Here is a 20904-nt window from a genome sequence, read left to right as displayed (position 1 = left end):
TTCTATACAGAATCAGTTGCATAAGTGCTGTATGCCTGAATCACAGGACTGTGTGCTTCTCATCGATCCAGTGGTCAGGAACAAGATGTTTTCCTGTTCCTCTTCCGTAGTAGAGAACTTGCTTTCTTTTTTTCTTTTTTGTTAATCCGTCTCTCCTATTTCCTTTCCCTACTATGAAAGTGCAATGGCTCTATACGTGAGTACTAATGACAAGGTTTACTGCCCTTCCCCTAATGTTTGGGCTTTTGTTGTACAGGAGGCAGAGAAGGATCTGGAAGGGGCTTTGTGCCCTCCTCCAGCTGGTGCTGCTCCCAGGACTGCACCAGGAGGGAAGCTTGCTCTGGTTCTTTTCCCTGCCCCCAGTATTTCTCTTGAGCACTGAGTATGATGTGGATCTGAATTTCCCTCCTATATCTAGTTTTAAGGGCTTTTATACTCTTACACAATCCCCCAAGTGTGCTTCAGCAATTTGTTAAAAGCTTTACCTAGATTATTCTGACCAAATTGTATGGCATATGGTGTCTTCCCTGGGTAACAAAGTGCTCTCTTCTTGTCTCTCCTTGGAAACACTTATCATTCTTTGGGTTTCTGGTTAGTTTATTGCTCTGCAATAGTCAGGTCTTTAATAGTTCAAGAGAAGTTGTGTTTATGCTGATAATTTGGTTTTTGTTGGTGTTGTAAGGCTGGGACTAGTGTTTATTCCAGTTTCTGCAACCTAAACAGAGTAGCAAATCTTGCCACACAGATGCTAGGTTTTTACCTTTACAAATAATACTTCTGTGAACATCCTGGAAGATATATCCTAGTACCCTTATTTGATTAATTTTATAGGAGAAAATCTTGGAATTAGATTATCTCCATCAAAGATTATGCAAAGGTATACATACTGCATATCTTTCATCAATTTTTAATCCAGTCTTTTATCAATTAATACTTTATGTGCAGAATGAGAATGTTCTTGATATTTGTCTCTAATCTGATTTCAAAATAAATTTTTTAGCTTTAAATATTATTTTCCTAATTTCTCTGAAGTTATATATCTTTCCATATGTTTATTGGCTACTTGTATATTTTAAAAATATTTTTAAAGATTTATTCATTCATTCATTCATTCATTTGAGTGACAAGAGCAACATAGAGAGAGGGGGAGACAGAGAGAGATCTTCCTAGGCTGAGGCATAACTTTCCAGGATGGGATGCCAGCATTGCAAGTGGTGACTTAACCTGCTATACCCCAACACTAGCTCCGGTTTTTAAATTTTTATTTGAAAGACAGAGACAGACATAGATTTTTATCTTTCCTAAATGCCCACAGCAGATAGCGCTGGACCAGGTCCAAGCCAAAAGTCAGGAACTCAGTCTGGGTCTACCACATGGAAAGCAGATAACCCTAGTACTTGAGCCATCACCTACTGCCTCCCAGGGTGCACACAGGCAGAAAGATAGAATAGGGAGCAGATAGGAGAATGGAACTTAGGCACTCCAATAAAGGATGCAGGCATCCCAATCAGTGTCTTAACCATTATCCCAGATGCCTGCCTCTGTTTGTCCATTTTATTTATTTTATCCAATTGTCTTATTTGTTTTAGGAGTTCATTATTTGAGCTACTAGTAATTTTCGTTATCAACTAAGTTAGTGTCAACATGATATCTCTGCATTAAAACAACATTTCTATTTTAAATATACTTATTTGTAGTCTTAAAAAGGACTTACTACAGTTTTTAAAATATATTTATTTATTTGAAAGTCAGAGCTACAGAGTGGGGTGAGAGACAGAGAGAATAAAGAGATAAAGAGAGAGAGAGAGAGAGAGAGATCAGGCGTCCTCTGGTTTACTTCCCAGATGATTGCAATGAACAGGGCTGGGCCAGGCCACAGTCAGCAGCAGAAAGCTTCATCTGGGGCTCCCACGTGGCTGGCAGAGGCCCAAACACTTGGGCCATCTTCTGCTGCTTTTCCTGAGGGCATTAACAGGGAGATGGATAGGAAGTGGAGCAGCTGGGACATAAACCAGCACCCATATGGATTGCTGACATCAAAGGCAGCAGCTTTACCCATTACTCCATAATGCCAGCTCTGTTACTACAGCTACAAGAAAGAACTTTCTCCAGTGATTTCTGTTTTCCTAACAAATTAATAAAATGCCTTTAATCTTGTTCTTCATATGAAGGATTTAAAAAAATGTTTTAAATGGGGTAATCATCGAATATATGAAAAAAGTAAGCCCACAATGATTTTTTCAAAGGAAAAGTTCCTGAAAAGAAAATGAAAATGTTACACTATACCTGAGAAAATACTCTTTTATAAGTACTTAGTTATTTCATGGGAAACTTGAAGTACTATATAATTAATAATTAATGTTATATTATAATTTCTATACATTTGCATGTTCACTTTAGTTTGAGTGCTCATATCCTGTATTAGATTTACTTATCTCACAGTGATTATATGTATTTCTTTCTAGTAGGATTTTTAGGATTATAGAGAAAATATATAATGGTATTATTACATTTAGCTAAATGGAAAAGTATCTCGTAAAAGAAAAAAGTAGGCCAGCGCCGCGGCTCAGTAGGCTAATCCTCCGCCTTGCGGCGCCGGCATACCGGGTTCTAGTCCCGGTCAGGGCGCCAGATTCTGTCCCGGTTGCCCCTCTTCCAGGCCAGCTCTCTGCTGTGGCCAGGGAGTGCAGTGGAGGATGGCCCAAGTGCTTGGGCCCTGCACCCCATGGGAGACCAGGAGAAGCACCTGGCTCCTGGCTTCGGATCAGCGCGGTGCGCCGGCTGCGGTGGCCATTGGAGGGTGAACCAACAGCAAAGGAAGACCTTTCTCTCTCTCTCTCTCTCTCACTGTCCACTCTGCCTGTCAAAAAAAAAAAAAAAAAAAAGTATTTTCTCCATTCCTATTCACCTTTTCGAAGGCCCAAAGTGATCTTTATTCTTTGCTATATTACTTCACATTAAATGAAGAAGACTTCATTAGTTTGTGAACTAATTTTTTAAGACTCCAACTACTTTGAAACATATTAATTCAACAAATATTTATTTAGTGGCTGCCATGGAAAACAAAGCATGATGTCAGAGACATGTACCTTTTCAAGGCTGCACTTTAGTGCACTGATCAATTTAGCCATCATGTAAAAGATTGACAAGGGTTATAATGAGAAAATCAAAGAACGAAAGTTTCTAATCTGATTTCTTTTTTTTTTAAAAGATGTTGTTTATTTATTCAAAAGTCAGAGAGTTACACAGAGAGAAGAGAGGCAGAGAGAGAGAGAGAGAGAGGTCTTCCATCCGATGGTTCACTCCCCAATTGGCTGCAACCGCCGGAGCTGTTCCAGTTTGAAGCCAGGAGCCAGGAGCTTCTTCCAGGTCTCCCACGTGGGTGCAGGCGCCCAAGGACTTGGGCCATCTACTGCTTTCCCAGACCATAGCAGAGAGCTGGATTGGAAGAGGAACTTCCAGGACTAGAACTGGCGCCCATATGGGATGCTGGTGCTTCAGGCCAGGGCGTTAACCCGCTGCACCACAGTGCTCGCCCCTCTAATCTGATGTCAAAATCATCAGCTGACTTCAAAATATTTCTCCATTGTTGTACAATCCAACTGCTTTATGTGTATAGGTCATCTTTCCTGACATGCTAGTATGAGTGGTTGGTATTGTGGTGGAAGCTATAGTCACATTTCTCCCTAGAAATATTACAATGAATTGTCTGAACTTCCCTCTAAATGTATATTTTAAAATACAACCTCTCCGAGCTTTTGAACAAGAGAGAAGGAGGAACTTTGAAAGAGCAAATAAGGAAAATTGTGAATAACCTTAACACCATGAACCAGAATTTCCTGGAAAGATATAAGGATTGGGCTACATTTGTGTGTTTCTTGCCTGTATTTAAAGAGACTTATGTTTTGGTTTGTCTAAATAATATAGACCTTTGAGAAGGGGAACTGAAATCTTTCATATTTCACCAAGAAAGCTTTGAATATTAATTAGATTACAAGGATTGTTCCCAGTGCACTTAGCAGTTTATTGATCCTGCCTCTGTTTCCATGTTTTATAAACAGATAACCTATCCTATGTTGAAGATTGGCAAGTCAATGTGACCTTGAAGATCCGCCCGTCTACAGGCACTGGTGTTATGCTTGCCTTGGTTTCTGGTAACACAGTGCCATTTGCCTTGTCCTTGGTACAATCCACCTCTGAAACTTCTCAGGTAACTTTACTCTAAACCTGTAATGAACCTTGTTTTGCTTGTTTCTGTTTGTTATTTTTGAAATTAATCAATCTAATTATAATATTTGCCTCAAAGGGTTAATTTAAAGATTTGTGGTATAATTTGTGAATAGTATTTGGCACAATCTTCAGCACGTTATTAAGGATCCAAAAAATGTCCATTAATATTGACTTATTTACAAGATCTGTACCAAAAATTAAGGCGAGAAGGGACTGTAGAGCTAAGGTGAAGGGGACACACACAGGCTGCTTGGCACCAGCAGAGAGTATGTAGAGATCCATCCTTATTCAGAATTCTTGGAGCAGCGTGGGAATTAGTCTGTACTAACAGAAGAGAAGTGAGACTGGTAACAATTCACTCCCAGATTATTTAGTGTTTAATTATAGTGTTTTGTGCTTCCTTGAACTTGTAATCATTTCTCTCATGAATACATTAGGAAATAAGAGAGAAAACTAATACTGATCCACTTGGCTTCTTGCCTGCAACTCCTATATGATATTACAAAGAAGAACAGGAAAGTCATGGATAAAAGGAAACTTATATAAGAGATATCAGAACATCTGTATTGCTCAGACATTTATTAGAGGCTGATAGTCCTTTCCATGTGTCATCCACAGTGGATTCCAACAAGTTACAGCAAGAAGCTTATGTTTATGCCTGAGTTGGCTTGAATGCTCTCAGTAACCTTTAGAGAGACATGTAATTGAATAATGCATACAATAATGAAAAAAGGAGTACTATTTACATCTTAAAAAGACAATGGGGAGCAGGAGCAAGTTCTAGTGGTTAAAAATAAACAACTTAAAGTCCCACTGACTGGTGTTTTTTGTTTATTGTTAATCTATAATTTACAAGTTTACTACATTTGGATTTCAGGGTTTTTTTTTGCTTTTTTTTAAATTCCTATCTTCAACATTACATTCAAACACTAGAGAAGGTTAATTCATGTCATGTCTTTGACATTTTTTTACTCTGTCTGTGTTTGTCTCCTTGCTCTTTCTGCAAGTCAGATTCCCTTTTCAAATCCTAGTTACAGTGTTTCATAATGGTATTTCACTTACCATTGATCTTTCTGGAGTATTTTATGAAACAGCCATCTCCTTTAAGAAATTTAAGGGTGTGTATATGTGCTCATATAACACAATAACAGGTTTCCTCAAATAACCTCTATTTGTGAAGTATAGACTATTCACTTAACGTGGATACCTTGGATTCCAAGTGTACATTTCAGACTGTCTTTGTACCACCTGGGAATCATTGTAAAACCAATCTCTCTAGTTTTTATTTTCTTTGTTCTTTTATACATTTGCTCTATCACATATGAGCTATCTGTATACATCACTATCAACAAATTGGTATTTCAGGCATATCAGCAGTTTGAAAATTCAGCGACATGCATATGTTTTCCTTTTTGAGAATTTTCTGGTAGATGCTCTGACTTTCTGCCCGGGATTCCTGGGGTTTCTTTCTCAAGGCATCTTCTTGCACTTTGTCCCAAATCTATGGGACTGTTTCTGTGACAGAGACAAACCCTTGATCTTGCCGGCATGTGCTTAGTAAAGCACTTCAAATTTTCCACATTACTCCAGCAAACAGTAATCAGTTCCTTTTTTTCCATATATGAGTTTTGAAATTAAAAGGCTCATAAAGATAAACCAGAGCCAGGAAGATACTACTGCAGGTGCCCATTGTTAGTAAAACAACTCTGTTGGTTGAGTTTTTAGAAGCCAGTTTACATTTTCATCTTAAGTAAACCTGCATTTTGTAAAACCAGCACACCGGGTTCTAGTCCCGGTCGGGGCGCCGGATTCTGTCCTGGTTGCCCCTCTTCCAGGCCAGCTCTCTGCTGTGGCCAGGGAGTGCAGTGGAGGATGGCCCAAGTGCTTGGGCCCTGCACCCCATGGGAGACCAGGAGAAGTACCTGGCTCCTGCCATCGGATCAGTGCGGTGCGCCGGCCGCAGCGCGCCAGCCGCGGCAGCCATTGGAGGGTGAACCAACGGCAAAGGAAGACCTTTCGCTCTGTCTCTCTCTCTCTCACTATCCACTCTGCCTGTCAAAAAACAAAAACAACAACAACAAAAAAAACCAAAAAAAACCTAAAATATATATTAAAATTACGATTATTATTATAATTAATAATTTTCATACAGCATGAGGGCTTTATAATTTTTTTCTCCTTAAGATTCAGTTTTTTGGGGTTGGGCATTGTGCTGTAGCAGTTAAGCTGCTGCTCGGGACACCCAGATCCTATATCAGGGTGTCGGGTTCAAGTCCTGCCTCTGCTTCCAATCCAAAACCTGTTAATGCGCATTCTGGGAGGCAGCAGATGATGAGTGACGTGCCTGGAAGCCTGCAGAGGATGGCTGAAGTGCTTGGGTCTCAGCCTTCCATGTGGGTTACAGAAGGAGTCCCAGCCTCTGTGCTTGGCCTGGCTCAGCCTTGGCTATTGTAGGCTATCTGGGGAGTTAATCAGTGTATGAAAGATCTCTCTCTCTCTCTCTGTCTCTCTGTCTCTGTCTGTCTCTCCCTCTGTGGTTGCTCTGCCTTTCAAATAAATAAAAATAAACAGTTTTTATGTAGTTTTTTAATTTCAAAATTCAAAATCTCTCTTAAATGGCATTACTCTTGGTATTTGCTTATATTGGGCCTTTGCTCTTTAGGATATTCTGGTATCTGTTGAGAATAGAGTAATATACCAGCTCGAGTCCATAAGTCTGTGTTCTGGTCAACAATCGCAATTGGAATTCAGCGTCAGCAGAAACCATCTGGAGCTGTCAACTCCGCTTGTAAAAGATGTCATCTACTCTGAAGACCTTCAGAGACATCTTGCTGTTTTGGACGAAGCAATGAAAGGAACAGTGACCACTTATCTGGGTGGCCTTCCAGGTAATGTTACTTTTTCTTTTAGTTTTAAAAAACTATCTTAAATTTAGGATGTTTTAAATATATACTTTTAGCAAGAAGACATCAGAAGGGAATACAAAATTCCAATACCTATTTTTTTTTCTGGAAGCTTATATTGTCATTTTTTGGAAAAATCCCTTTAATATCTGCATTAAAATTGTATGTAGCAATGGGGTATCATGTGATATTTTAATACATGTGTACATTTTATAATATCTAAGAGGATATATACATGAATTTCCTCATTTAATATTTCTTTATTATAAAAACATTCAAAATCCTGTTTTCAAAGATTTATTTATATATTTATTTATAAAGAAGAGAGAGATAGTCCATTTGCTGGTTCACTCCCACAATGGCAACCAGCAGGGCTGGTCCAGGCCAAAGCCAGGAGCTGGAAACTCCATACTGCTCTCCCACATGTGTGACAGGGGCCCAAGTACTTGAGCCACCTCTGCTGGCTTTCCATGGGCATTAGTAAGAAGCTGGATCAGGAACAGAGCAGCCAGGACTCTAACAGGCACTGTGGTATGGGATGCCAGCATCCCGAGTGGCAGCTGAGTCCGCTGCACCACCACAATGCTACACCCAGTGTTTTGTTTTCTGGTTTTTAGAAAGAAATACATAGTATGTTGTCTTCAGTCACCCTACTGTTCAATAGAACCCAAGAACTTCTTACTCCTTTCTAATTCCATCTTAATACTCAATAATTTACCCTTCCCCATTCTGCTGCCTTAATATTTTGTTACTATATTTTGTTTGTTTTTAATGGTGAACCAAAACTGACCGTTCTGCATTTGGCTCTCCTAGTCAGAAAGGATGATCCATGTCCTCCTCACAATAGCCTTGACAGTGCAGTATTTATTCTTCCACTCATTCATCATTTATCCCACAGTTATTCATTCATTATTCCATTTGTTTAACACTTGTCCAATATAGATCAAGAACTTATGTCCCAAATACCAGGGATATAGTAATACATAGATATGGCCCCTGCTATTAAAGCTTTTACTGTCTAGTATAAGAGAAAGATGTTAGACAAATGATTAGGAAAATATCAAAATAATTAAAATTTTGATCATTTCTGTAAATGAAAACTTTGTTGTTTTTTGAGCTTAAAAATGGAGATTTGACTTGGGATCAGGAACAACCTTTCTGAATATAAGGTTAAAATATAAATGTGATGTTTGAAGGATTAGATGAATTTAACCAGGTGGTGTCATACAAGTAAAATGGCACAAAATGAGAAAAGATTGTGCTTGAGAACTACACAGAAGATCCTTAGGGTTAGAGCCTTACTGAGCAAGCGGTTGGTAGTGCAGGATGAGGCTGTGAACTGAGTGGGTGGATGGCAGGTTTGTAGATCTGGTTCAGGGCCTTATAACAGACCTAAGAATGACTTAAAGGTCTTAGAGTAAAGACTATTACATCAATATCACACATTGTAAAAATTCACCTGGAGGGCTAGGTGGAGCCACAGGTGGTGCAGCTGAGAACTAGACAGGTGTTGGGCCTTCAGGGAAAGAAGCTGTCTTAGCAGCAGGAGGAAGTACACAGCATTGCCAGGTGCATGGTACAATGTGCAGGCACTGTGCAGAGTGTTCCTCATGTACCAAGTCGCTCAGTCATCAAATGGTCCTGTGAAATCAGCACTGAGGATCCCCATTTTACAGATGACGAAGAGGGGGAAACTACTCAACTGCAGACAGTATGCATTGAACAGACTGGAGACGTATGTAAGAAACCAAATAAATAAGGTTTGATGACTGAAAGATATTAAGGATGGATTTAAGTATCTGTCATGAGTAGTTGCAGGAGTGGATATCCTTCTTAACATAGGAAAAACTAAGAAAATCAGTTAATTTAAAATTGAAAACTATGTAATTGGCACAAGCATTTTACTTTATATTGCAAAAAAATTGACACATAAGTTTTTTAAAAGTATTTTCAGATATTATTTGCAGGTTATTTTATTTTTAAAGATATGTTTATTTATTTGAAAGTCAGGGTTACAGAGAGACACACACAGAGATCTTCCATCTGCTTCTTCATTCCCTAGATGGCCACAATGGCCAGGCTAGCCCAAATCCAGGAGCCAGGAGTCAGGAGCTTTATCAGGGTCTCCCATGTTGGTGGCAGGGGCCCAAACATTGGGCCATCTTCTGCTGCTTTCCCTGGCCATTAGCAAGGAGCTCATCAGTAGTGGAGCCACTGGGGCACAAGCCAGCACTCACAGGGGATGTTGGCAGTACAAGCAGCTTTACCAGCTGTACCACAACGCTGGCCCCACGTGCAGACTGTTCTCAGGGAGAATTCTTAGCTCGACTTCTGGACTTCCAGCAACCTTCCTTATGTAGCTGTATACCCTCAGGGCCTTAATTACTTATGCGTGGAAATTTTATCTAGATTTCAAAGGAATAGAAATAAATAGGTTCTAAAATTTATTTATAGATAGAAAGAATAGACAGGATGGTTAGAGTGGTAGAAATAATAGGTAGATAGATAAGAGATAGATATAGTTAGTTAAGTAGTTCATTACCATAATAATCATGAGGAAGTTTAAATAATGAATTTGTATTGAGACCACAAACTGCCTTATTTACAAATTAGCCAAATGGAATTTTGAAAGAGTTTTAAAGACACACAAATATTAAAATGACAGCTGTTCCAGGACTTTGCAACAACACTGAGGACTGACTTGATGCAGGATGTGTTGAGAGAGAGAGTGAGGAAAAATTAATGGGGGATGAAAATTGGGATATTAAATTAAACAGTAGCATAGTATGTGATGTTTAGGTAGACTTGAAAAGGATTGTTTTAAAAACTGCTGTGAACTCATAGTAGAGGGTAGACTTTATTCACTATGTCGGCAAATCAGGGGTGGAAAGATTGAAGTATTTATTTTTGGCATAAGGTACTGAGGCCGAAAAATATCCATGGTGAATTGAAATTCAGGGAGAAGATACACCAAAAAAGAGAAAGCAAGAGATGAAAGTTTTTAAAATGAAATTCAATTCTTAAGAAGCCAAGACTATTACTTGGAATTCAGTTTGATAAAGAGAGTGAAAGGGCAGAAATGTACAGAGGTCCTAAAATCACCTTTACCTACTCACTTAGGAGTTATTAAAAATTTTATATTTTAGAACAACAAATATTGCATAAAAGTGAATCGTCTATTGTGACCTGTTGGTGTATTCTGAGCCAGACACCATTTCTTTGGAAAATATAAAAGTTTTATTTTTGTCCAACAGTAGGAAAAGAGATATATTTATTATGGCATTTCAAAAAGATTTCCAACTAACTATAATTTAATAGATATTAACAGTCCTTAAGCTGTTGCTCAACTTTACAGAGAAAATAATATATATGTATTATTTTTATAACAAATGTATAATATCATAAGATTATGCTCTTTTCTACTCTTCTTTTAGTGTAGTGTTTTTGTTCAAATTTTAAAGAATAATAGTTGTACACATTTATGGACTACAGTAGGATCTTTCAATGCATGTGCAGAAACAAGGCAAGCAATAATTTCTCTTATTTAACATTACTATGGTTGGAGGCTTAGAGCTTCTTCCTATTTGTTCCTGTAATGTCTACAGGTTATTTTGAACTATAGGCTCCCCAGTATGCTGTGTAACACTACAAACGTATTCCTTCAGTCTAACTGATTTGGTACCCGTTATTCAAACTGCTTCTCTTCCACTCTCCCCTTCTCAACCTCTAGCTATCACCATTTTGTATTTAGACTGAGTTTTGATTTCTTTTCTTTTATTTCTTCCTCCCTCCCCTCCCCTCCCCTCCCCTCCTCAAACCCCTCCCCTCCCCTCTTCTCTCCTCTCCTCTCCTCTGTTTCCACATGTGAAGGAGAACATGTGGTATTTGTATTTCTGTGTCTGCATTATTTCACTATTTATTGAAAAGACTCTTTCTCTACTGTGTGCTCTTGATACCTTGGTCAAAAATTAGTTGATTGTATTTATGTAGATTAATATCTGGGTTTTATATTCTGTTCTATTGGTCTATGTGCCAATTTTTGTGCAAGTACCACGCAGTTTTAATTACTATAGGTTTTTAGTATGGTTTGAAGTTAGATATTGTGATGCCTCCATCTTGATTGTTTTTCACTTTCAGGATTGCTTTGATTATGCTGGGTCTTTTGTGCTTTAATTTGAATTTTAGCATTGTTTTTTCTAATTCTGTGGAAGAAAGTCATTAGTATTTTGATGCAGATTGCATATAATTTGTACACTGCTTTAGGTAGTAAGGGTTTTTTAGCAATGGTAATTCTTCCAATCCATCAACAAGGAATATCTTTTTGATTTTTGTGTCCTTGATGATTTCTTTCAGCAGTGTTTTTATCATTTTCATTAGAGAGACCTTCACCTCTTTGTTTAAATTTATTACTAAATATTTGTTTTTCAAAGCAATTGTGAATGGAATTTTTTTATTCCTGCTTCAGAAAGGTCATTATTGGTGAAACATGTTACTATTTTTTGTATTAACTTTATATCTTGTGAGTTTACTGAAACTGGTTTATTAGTTCTCACAGTGTTTTTGTGGAGGGCTTAAGTTTCTGCATGTATAAGTCATGTCATTGCAAGCATGGATATTTTGACTTCCTCCTTTCCAGTTTCAATGCCCTTTATTTCCTTCTCCTCCATAATTGCTCTTGCTAATACTTCCAAGACTGTGTTGAATATGAGTGGTCAAGGTGGACCTCCTTGCCTTTTTCCAGATCTGAAGGAGAGGAAATGCTTTCAGCTTTTCCTCGTTCCATATGATATTGGTTGTGGGTTTATCATATGTAGCCTTAATAATTTTGATGTATGTTCCTTCTATATATAGCATTTTGAGAGTTTTTATTATGAAAGAATGTCGCATCTTATCAAATGCTTTTTTCTGTATCCATTGAGATGACCATATGGTTTTTGTTTTTCATTCTGTTCTTGTGATTTATGTTTATGGATTGGTGATGTTGCACCACCCCTGCCTAGTTGGGATTAATCCCACTGGATCATGATGTATGATCCTTTTGATGTAGTGTTTGATTTGGTTTGACAATATTTTGTTGACAGTTTTTGCATCTATGTTCACCTGTAGTTTTCATTTTATGTTTTATCATTGGTTTTGGTTTCACAGTGATGCTGGTCTCATAGAGAGGGTTTGGTAGTGTTACATCCTTTTCAGTCTTTAGAAATAATTTGAAAAATATTAGAGTTCATTCCTCTTTAAGTGTTTTTTTAGAATTCAGTTGTAAAGCCATTAAGCCCTGGAATTTTCTTTGATGAGAGCCTTTTAAAAAATAAAGATTTTATTTATTTATTTGAGATGTAGAGTTACAGATAGAGAGAGGGAGAGACAGAAAAAAACAAGACTGAGGCAGTAACTAAATGTCTCTTTGGGGCCGATACTGTGGTATAGTAGACTAATCCACCACCTGCTGTGCCGGCATCCCATGTGGACGCTGGTTCGCGTCTCAGCTGCTCTGCTTCTGATCCAGCTCTCTGCTCTATGGGAAAGCAGTGGAAGATGGCCCAAGTGCTTGTGCCCCTGCACCCACGTGGGAGACCCAGAAGAAGCTCCTGGCTCCTGGTTTCAGATCAGGTGACTGCAGAATATAGCTTCTACAGTCCCTGTTCCAGAACCGCAGGCCTCCAAGAGTGCCTTACTCACATCCCACAGGTTGTGACAGGTTTATGCTTGGAATTGTGCACTAGCAGGCACAAACCTGGATCAACGAGATGCAGATAAGGCCTTCCTGACACTCTACAGGTAACCAGAAGTGTCCCTGGGTCTCAAACAACTATCACTGATCCAGAGCTGCAGGATGTATTGGGGTCCTAACGTCTGTGCTGATGAAGTCATTTGACCATGGAATATAGCTCCAACAGTCGTAATTCCAGAGCTCCAGGACTCAGAGGGTACCTTATCCAGGTCTAACGAGGTAAACGTAGGTTAAACTAAGGATTGTGCATTAGCTAATGAAGTTCTGGGACAGAAGACTGCACGTGAGGCTTTCCCCAGACTCAACAGAAGAGCACAGGTGTCCCTGGAACTTACAGAACCATCAGTCGTGGTCTCACAGCTGCAGGATGCAGTGGGGCCCTTACCCAGGTCTCACAGGGTAAATGCAGATTGTGCTAGGGACTGTGTGCTGGTGACTGCCAGCCTGAAGCACAGGAATGCAGATGGAGCCCTCCAGCATGCGTGTTCCAGAGCTGCAGGACACACAAGGGCCTGCTCCCAGTTCCCACAAGTCATGCAAGAGTGACCCTGGGGCTTGTGCCCTGGCCTCTGGGCACCCTGTGTTAAGAGGTGCCCAGGGAGATTTCCTCAGATCTATTCCTCTGGGCTTTTGTGTCAGCTGCTGCTAGCACCAAGCCCCATGAAGCAGAAGGGCTGATTGCATAAAGCAATGGGGTAAAGCAAGTAAGTATGGCTCTGGGACTTGTGGCCAGCAATACTGCGGCTGCAGCATGCAGAGGGGTCTGCTCTCTGCCCTCGAAAGTTCCATGACTCTGTGTCTGGGCCCTTCGGGGAGCAACAGGGCTGCTTGCTGTCACCTCCATGGAATGGAGTTTTGCAGCAGCTGCGGTGCCCCAGCTCTGGTCTGGGGTTTCGTGTGGGAGGCAACGTGGATCCCTTTCTCACTTGGGCTCCAGTCGGGTTTCTAGGTTAGATTTAAAGCCGGCGAGGACTGTAGGATTCTCCTGTAGTTTGTGCTGCCAGTCTGAGGCGATGATGGATTTCACAGGTCTTTCTGCTTACCTTGTCCCAGCAAGATGGAGTCCCGCATCCAGGCACCAGGGTAGGAGCTGTGATGTGCTTTGTTTCTGTCTCTCTGCTGGCTTTTTGAGTCTCTGTGTGCTTTGGAGCCTTGGTCACTGGTTTTTTTTACTGACATTTTCCCTCAGTCTGTCTTCTGGAAAACTTGGTCCTTTCCTTGTTATTTCTGGTTCTCCTCCGTGGCAGAGGCATGTGCAGGACCTCTCTATTCAGCCATCTTGCTAAGTGTATTTATTTATTTGTTATTTTTATAACAATGTAGAATATCACATGTAAGAATATGCTCTTTTCTACTCTTAAGTGTTTCTACTTGTCTTCAATTTGAATGTAACTGAATATGTTTATAGAGTTGCAGAAAGCCAGGTCTAGCATTGTGGCATGGTAGGAACAGCCTCTGCCTGTGATACTAGCACCCCATACGGGCGCCGGTTCAAGTCCCAGATGTTCCACTTCCGATCCAGCTCCATGTTAATGTGCCTGGGAAAACAGTGAAAGATGGCCCAAGTACTTGGACCCCTGCACCCACATGGGAGACCTGGAAGAAGCTCCTTACTCCTGGCTTTGGCCTGATCTAGACCCAGCTGTTGCAGCATTTGGGGAGTAAACCAGCTGATAAATGACCTCTCTCTCTGTGTCTCACTCTCTATCTGTAACTCTATCTTTCAAATAAATAAAACAAATCTTAAAAAAAAAGAATTGGAGAAAGTCATGAATATACTGAATTTCACGCCAAGCACAGTACCTTATGTGTATAGGAGTCATATAAAATGTGTTTATGAATAGAACTCATATTATTAACTTTTCCTGTAGGATTAGAATTTCATTGGAAATGGAAAATCTAAATGATTCTTTTAATCAAAGGCAAATAAGATGCTCAAAATTTTGGACTAATAGCCTGATATTCTGTTTTCACAGATGTTCCCTTCAATGCCACACCAGTGAATGCCTTCTATAATGGCTGCATGGAAGTGAATATTAATGGTGTACAGTTGGACCTGGATGAAGCCGTTTCTAAGCATAATGATATCAGAGCTCACTCATGTCCATCAGTTTGGAATGATAAAACCAATTCTTAAAATGTCCTTTTCTCTGCTGATAGTATCTTTTTCTTATGTGTAATTATACCATAACAGTTGACAGTTTTTACCTATGATGTGTGATCTTTGACTATTTTGTGGTATTTTTGCCTTCCTGAAACTTTTAAAAGGTTCTTTTTTTTTTGAGAAAAAAATTTTGTTGTGATATAAATTACATTTAAAATTCTTGTTTCTGTGGCTGTTTAGAAATTAAATAATGGAACAGATATTTTAAATTGGACTTTTTTGCTTCAAATGGCATTGCTTCAATTTTTGTTTGTAAAAGTAAAATTTAATTTTGTCATCATAAGCAAGTATCTATTTTTCTCAAAAGCAAACTAAAACAAAACTTTATGTCATTAAATGCCTTGTATCATAGGCAGATACTAGTATTGTTTGTTTGTTTTGTTTTTCCTAATGAAGGTGAAAGAGGTGAAGGCCTTTTAAATATGAATTGAACAGAGGGCTTGACTTTTCTTCCAGAACAGTTGCCTGGTGAGACCAGCTTGGCTTTCTCATCTTTCCCTTTCCTAGTTTCTCATTTGATGCTGGATCTTCACTGAATCTGAAAAACACTGAGATAAATTTTCATGAGAGAAGCACAGGAATCTTGCTGCTTGGAAACTGGATTCCATGAAGAAGAGTGGTTTGTTTACATTGGAATGAGTTGGAAGCCAGGATGAGTACATTCCTTAAATTTGAGTGGCTCACGCAAGATCTGGATTAGAAAAGGCAGCATTTAGTGATGGTAAAGAGAATAAAGAAGTATGAAAGTTTATATCTTTCCTTGAATACAATATATAATTACAAGAGAAAGTTGCTAGAGGTGATTGTTGAAGGAGAAAACAAACTATGGAAAATAGAACAGATTTTAACAATAGGATAACCACTCAAGGATATGTTGAGTATTCTGTCTCAATAATCAAAGAAGTGAGCAGGTAAAATTGTCACTTACTGGATGGTGATATATTTCTTTTTTTTTTTTTGTAATATATTTCAAATGACAAGTTTGTTGCTTCTGACCCAACCATTCACAGGAGGTGTGTATGAAATGTTTTAACAGACAGTATTAGAAAATGTTTTTTCACCATAGTTATTTTACACCACACAAAGCACATTAAATTAGTGTTTATTTTAAAAATGTATATGAATAGTATCATTATTCTGTCAATTCTTTGAACAACACATACAATTACATAATATACATGCAACTCTTTTTACAGCCTATTAGTTTTCAGTTGAAAGATGAAGCTCAAATATTTATTGAAAGGTTATGATTGGACTGTAGACTGGAGTATAAAAAGGGGAGAAATGAAAAATGACATGAATTGAGTACCTGACATATGCCAGAAGTTGTACTTTGTCATCTTACTGGACATAATTTTCTCCCAGATGACACCATTATACTGTGGTTGATGAATATCAACAAGTTACTATTTTTTTTTAAAAGATTTACTTATTTGTAAGTCAGAGTTACAAAGAGAAAGAGGGCGAGAGAGAGAGAGAGAGATCCATCTTTGATCCACTGGTTCACTCCCAAATGGCCGCAATGGCTAGAGCTGGGACAGGCCAAAGCTAAGCCTGGGTCTACCACATAGGTGGCAGGGGCATAAGTATCTGGGCCATCTTCCACTGCTTTCCCAGGTGCATTAGCAGGGAGCTAGATTAGAAGTGGAGCAACTGGGATTCGAACCAGCACCCATATGGGATTGAAGGCGATACCTTAACCCACTGCACTACAATGCCAGCCTCAATAAGTAAATATTGATAATTGTTTTAATGTAAAAAAACAAGGAGGGGGCCGATGCCGTGGCTTACTTGGCTAATCCTCCACCTGCGGCACCAGCTTTCCATATGGGCACTGGGTTCTAGTTCCCGTTGCTCCTCTTCCAGTGCAGCTCTCTGCTGTGGCCCGGGAGGGCAGTGGAGGATGGCCCAAGTGCTTGGGCCCCTGCACCCGGAAGAAGCACCTGGTTCCTGGCTTCAGATCGGCACAGCACCGGCCATAGCAGCCATTTGGGGAGTGAACCAATGGAAGGAAGACCTTTCTCTCTGTCTTTTTCTCACTGTCTGTAACTCTACCTGTCAAATAAATTTTAAAAAAAGGAGAAAAACTAAGAAAATGAGAAAAGGAAAAAAGAGTGGAAGAAGGGGAAAAATAATTTCCTTTGAGGAAATATTCTTTGTTTCTCATTCAATTATAACAGCACTCTAGGACAGCTATAGAAGTCAATACCATATTTTGTATTAGCAGAAACTTTCCTATAGGCAGTGATCTTCATAGTAAGAGAGAAAAAAATAGGAAAACTAAATATCTACTTGCCTATAAATTCTTAAATACAAGTAGATAGTAAAAAATTGAAGCCCACAGAGAAAAAAGATTAAAGATAGGGATAGCGAGGTAGAAATAGAAATTAAAAGATTAGGAACTGGTGTTGTGGTGCAGCGGGTTAAACTGTCATTTGCAACTCTAGCATGCCATATCAAAGCATTGGTTGTCATCCCAGCCTATCCAGCTCCCTGCTGATGTGCCTGTAAAGGCAATGGAAAATGGCCAAGTACTTCTGCCATGGCACTCAAGTGGGAGACCAGGATGGAGTGCCTGGCTTCAGGTTCCTGGCTTCAGCCTTGTCCAACCCTGGCCACTGCAGCCATTTTTGTGGGGTGAGCAATGGTGAGCCAGCAGATGGAAGACCTCTCTCTCTCTCACTCTCTTTCTCACTCTCGCTCTCTCCTTCTCTCTAATGCTCTGCCATTCAAATACATAATGTTTTTTAAAGACCAAAGGACTGAAAGAATAAAACATTAGGCAAGAAGAAAGACAGGCAGAGATGAAGGGAAGGGAGAAGGGAAAGAGACAGAGAGGCAGAGGAATATGGAAAGAGGAAGCAAACCTGGCAGAAAATGAAAAAAAAAATTAAAAACAAGCACAATGAATACATGGAATATTGAAAACAAGCAAAATGATGAGGAATGAAAGCCACAGAGACAGGAGAAGTCACAGAGGAAGTGGTAGAGCAGTGAAGAGCAAAGCAGGAAAAGAGGGTGCTCAACTAATTTCTCCAAGGTAGAGATGGTTCTGAGGACTTGCTGTGGTAAAGATGTTCCTGGACACAGAGCTATTGGTGGTATGGCTGCTAGAGTGTGAACACCCCAAGCTCTTGCCAAGGTCATCAAAAAATGCCCTGTAGGCGAGGACAAGGATGATGACTTTAGGGCACTCTGCCAAGAATGAGTGGACCCACAAATGTCTTTGACATTTTTGAGCCTTGTTCCTGACTTCTTTGGGGCTCAGCATGTTTACACAAAAGGGAGTTGTCAGTGATTGCTTCATGCTGAGAGTTTTGTATTGGAATCAGAACTGTGGAAACTTAAATCTCTTGCCATAAGACAAGCCCAAACAGAATCAGTTGTGGCAGATATACCACACACAAATGGACACTCTTAGGATGGCAGGAGAGGAAAAATCCAGTAGTGTGCCAAATTCAGTAGCCTATGAAGATGACTGAGTGAGAGAGAATGCCATGTCTTCCATATTTCATGAAGGAAAAAAGCATGCTTGAACTGAACACTTGGGTAGAATCAATCACTAAGCAATAGTGCAGCTACTCTCAATATGTATTCAATACCTCCTTAGAAGGGAATCTTTGAATTTCAAAGATCCCTGTAACTTTTATATAACTCAAGAAATATGTAACAGGATTATTCTAGAAATTTTAAAGATTCATTTATTTTCCCTGCAAGCACTGAATTATTTCAGAACCTTTGGCAAATGTATATCCAAGTATAAATAGTAGTTTTCAAAGAAACTTTCTTGTACTAAGCCATTATGAGTTAAACTCATACTTCTTGCTGTTTGTGCTTTCCTTTCTGATGTTTAAAATACTCCTTAGAAATGTCTACAAAGACTGGGGATATATAGCATTTCACTTCCTGTCCCCAGGTTGAACTTTCTAGGATATGCAATGAAGAAAAATCAGTTAACTCTAGTCTTATACCTCTTGTTTGTAATATAATCATCATAATCCTGCAGTTCAACTCTAACACGTAGAACCTGAACCATCTACCATATGCAATAACTACATCTGCATATTGCAATAACTGGAGGTGTTGGGAAGGCAATGATAAACAATTCCTTCAACAACTATTCATGGAACACATGGAATGGACCAAACACTACACTGTTTTTGGTCACTTGGGTTGTAAGAATGAACAGAATACAAATATCTATGCACCTATGTTCAAAAATGATTATGGAGATGAAAGGAACCCTTAGAACCGAAGGCAGCATTGTCTTCTATTACTCTTAGCATTGTGTCTTGATAAATATTAATGTAATCCGTTCTAAACCTTTGTATCAGAATGATAGATTCCAGATTACTTTTTTATGTGTTCAATTTAAAAATATATTTTGGAGGTGTGGAATTTAAATAGAAACTTAATCCATAGGGCCAGTCATTATCACTGAAAAGTAATTGCTCAGGCTCTGGGTGATCACTTCCACTGATGCTTAATTACTCTTTGTCAAAAGGGACCCATTTTCTCTTTATTCAGTGCATCAGTTTAGAACCTTCAAGAAACAGATGCCAAGAGGGGGTTAGATGGGTGTTGCAGACTGCATTATGCCCCTCCAAAATCCGTTTGTTGAAGCCTTAAACTCCAATTTGACTGTACTTTAGAGAGGTTCAATGAAATTTTAAGAGTTCAGTGAGATAGAGTCAGGCCCCAATCTAATATAATGTCTTTATAGGAAGAGAGAGACTAGGCATGTTCACACACACAGGGAAATCCATGTGACGGAGCCAGAAGGTGGCCATCCACATGTCACAGAGAGATGCCGCCAAGAAACTGCGCTGATACCTTGTTCTTAGATTTCCAGTCACCAGAACCTTGATAACATCAATTTCTATCATTTAAGCCCTCTGGTCTGTGTTTATGCTGCAAAACTTGCAAATCAATGAAATAGGCAATAGATTTATTGGGAGAAACACCTGTGAAAGAAAAAGGAAGACCCAGGGAAAAGGTAGGGCGAATATTCAGGAAACCCTATAATCTGACACCTGTGAAAGAAAAGAAGGAAGTCTGTTGATAGGAAGTCTCAGATATTTAAAATTTTTTTAAAGTTTACTCATTTGAGAGAACACAACACAAGAGAAGAGATAGAGAGAAAGCTCCCATCTACTGGCTTATTCCTCAAATGCCTGCAATGGGAAAGGGAGCCAAAGTTGAGAGCTAGGAACTCAGTTCATGTCTCCCAGATGGGTGGCAGGAACCCAATCGCTTGAGCCATCATCATTTCTGCTTCCCAGGATCCATATTAGGAGCAAGCTGGAGTCAGGAGCCAGAGGTGGGCATTCCCAGGCACTGGGATATGGGCTGAAGGCATCCTTACTGTTCATTTAACTGCTAGGAAGTCAAGTTTTGTGCAGTTCTGGGAAGATTTCAATGAGATCGATGAGGAATTCTTGAAAATGTTTGCCCATCAGAAGAGTGTCCATCAGGTGGGCAAAGCCTGACATAAATATGTGTACTGTGCTCAGTCATTGAATGGAAGCAGCCCTGGTAGTTCCAGGGTGTGTAACAACCAGGGCTGTCAGCCAGGTATGTTCCACCAGTAGGTTCCCTTGAAGACTGTCTGAGTATCATACTTTACATGTCTGCTACAGCTCTGTTAGGATGCTCTCCTTTAATATTAAACCAAAATCAGACTTTCTATTCTCAACACTAAATCATTACTGACAATAAACATAAATGAGTTAGGATATCATTGGGTGCAAATAGTAGAAACTCAACTTGAATTAGTTTAAACAAAAGGAGAATGCTTGAAAAAGTATTTGATTGACTCATGGATTTCAAGGGAAGAAAGAATGTTTCTTGGTCTTAGCCCACTGCATGACAACACT

At 39.4% G+C, this 20904-nt stretch overlaps 1 protein-coding gene across 1 annotated transcript in view; it reads left to right on the top strand.

The window, feature by feature from the left end:
• PROS1 (protein S) overlaps positions 1-15390 on the top strand; it is an 85087-nt gene extending 69697 nt beyond the window's left edge. The window contains exons 13-15 of the mRNA XM_002716756.6: positions 4062-4210; positions 6893-7118; positions 14841-15390. Coding sequence (XP_002716802.3) covers positions 4062-4210; positions 6893-7118; positions 14841-15001 — 536 coding nt within the window. The 3' untranslated portion in view covers positions 15002-15390. The remainder of the gene's footprint in view (positions 1-4061; positions 4211-6892; positions 7119-14840) is intronic.
• The last annotated feature ends 5514 nt before the right edge of the window (positions 15391-20904 follow it).

The sequence above is a fragment of the Oryctolagus cuniculus genome, chromosome 4 (assembly GCF_051225735.1).
Source record: "Oryctolagus cuniculus isolate XC-2025 breed Fujian yellow rabbit chromosome 4, ASM5122573v1, whole genome shotgun sequence".
Lineage (NCBI taxonomy): Eukaryota > Metazoa > Chordata > Mammalia > Lagomorpha > Leporidae > Oryctolagus > Oryctolagus cuniculus.
This window is presented reverse-complemented; position numbering and strand designations above follow the sequence as displayed.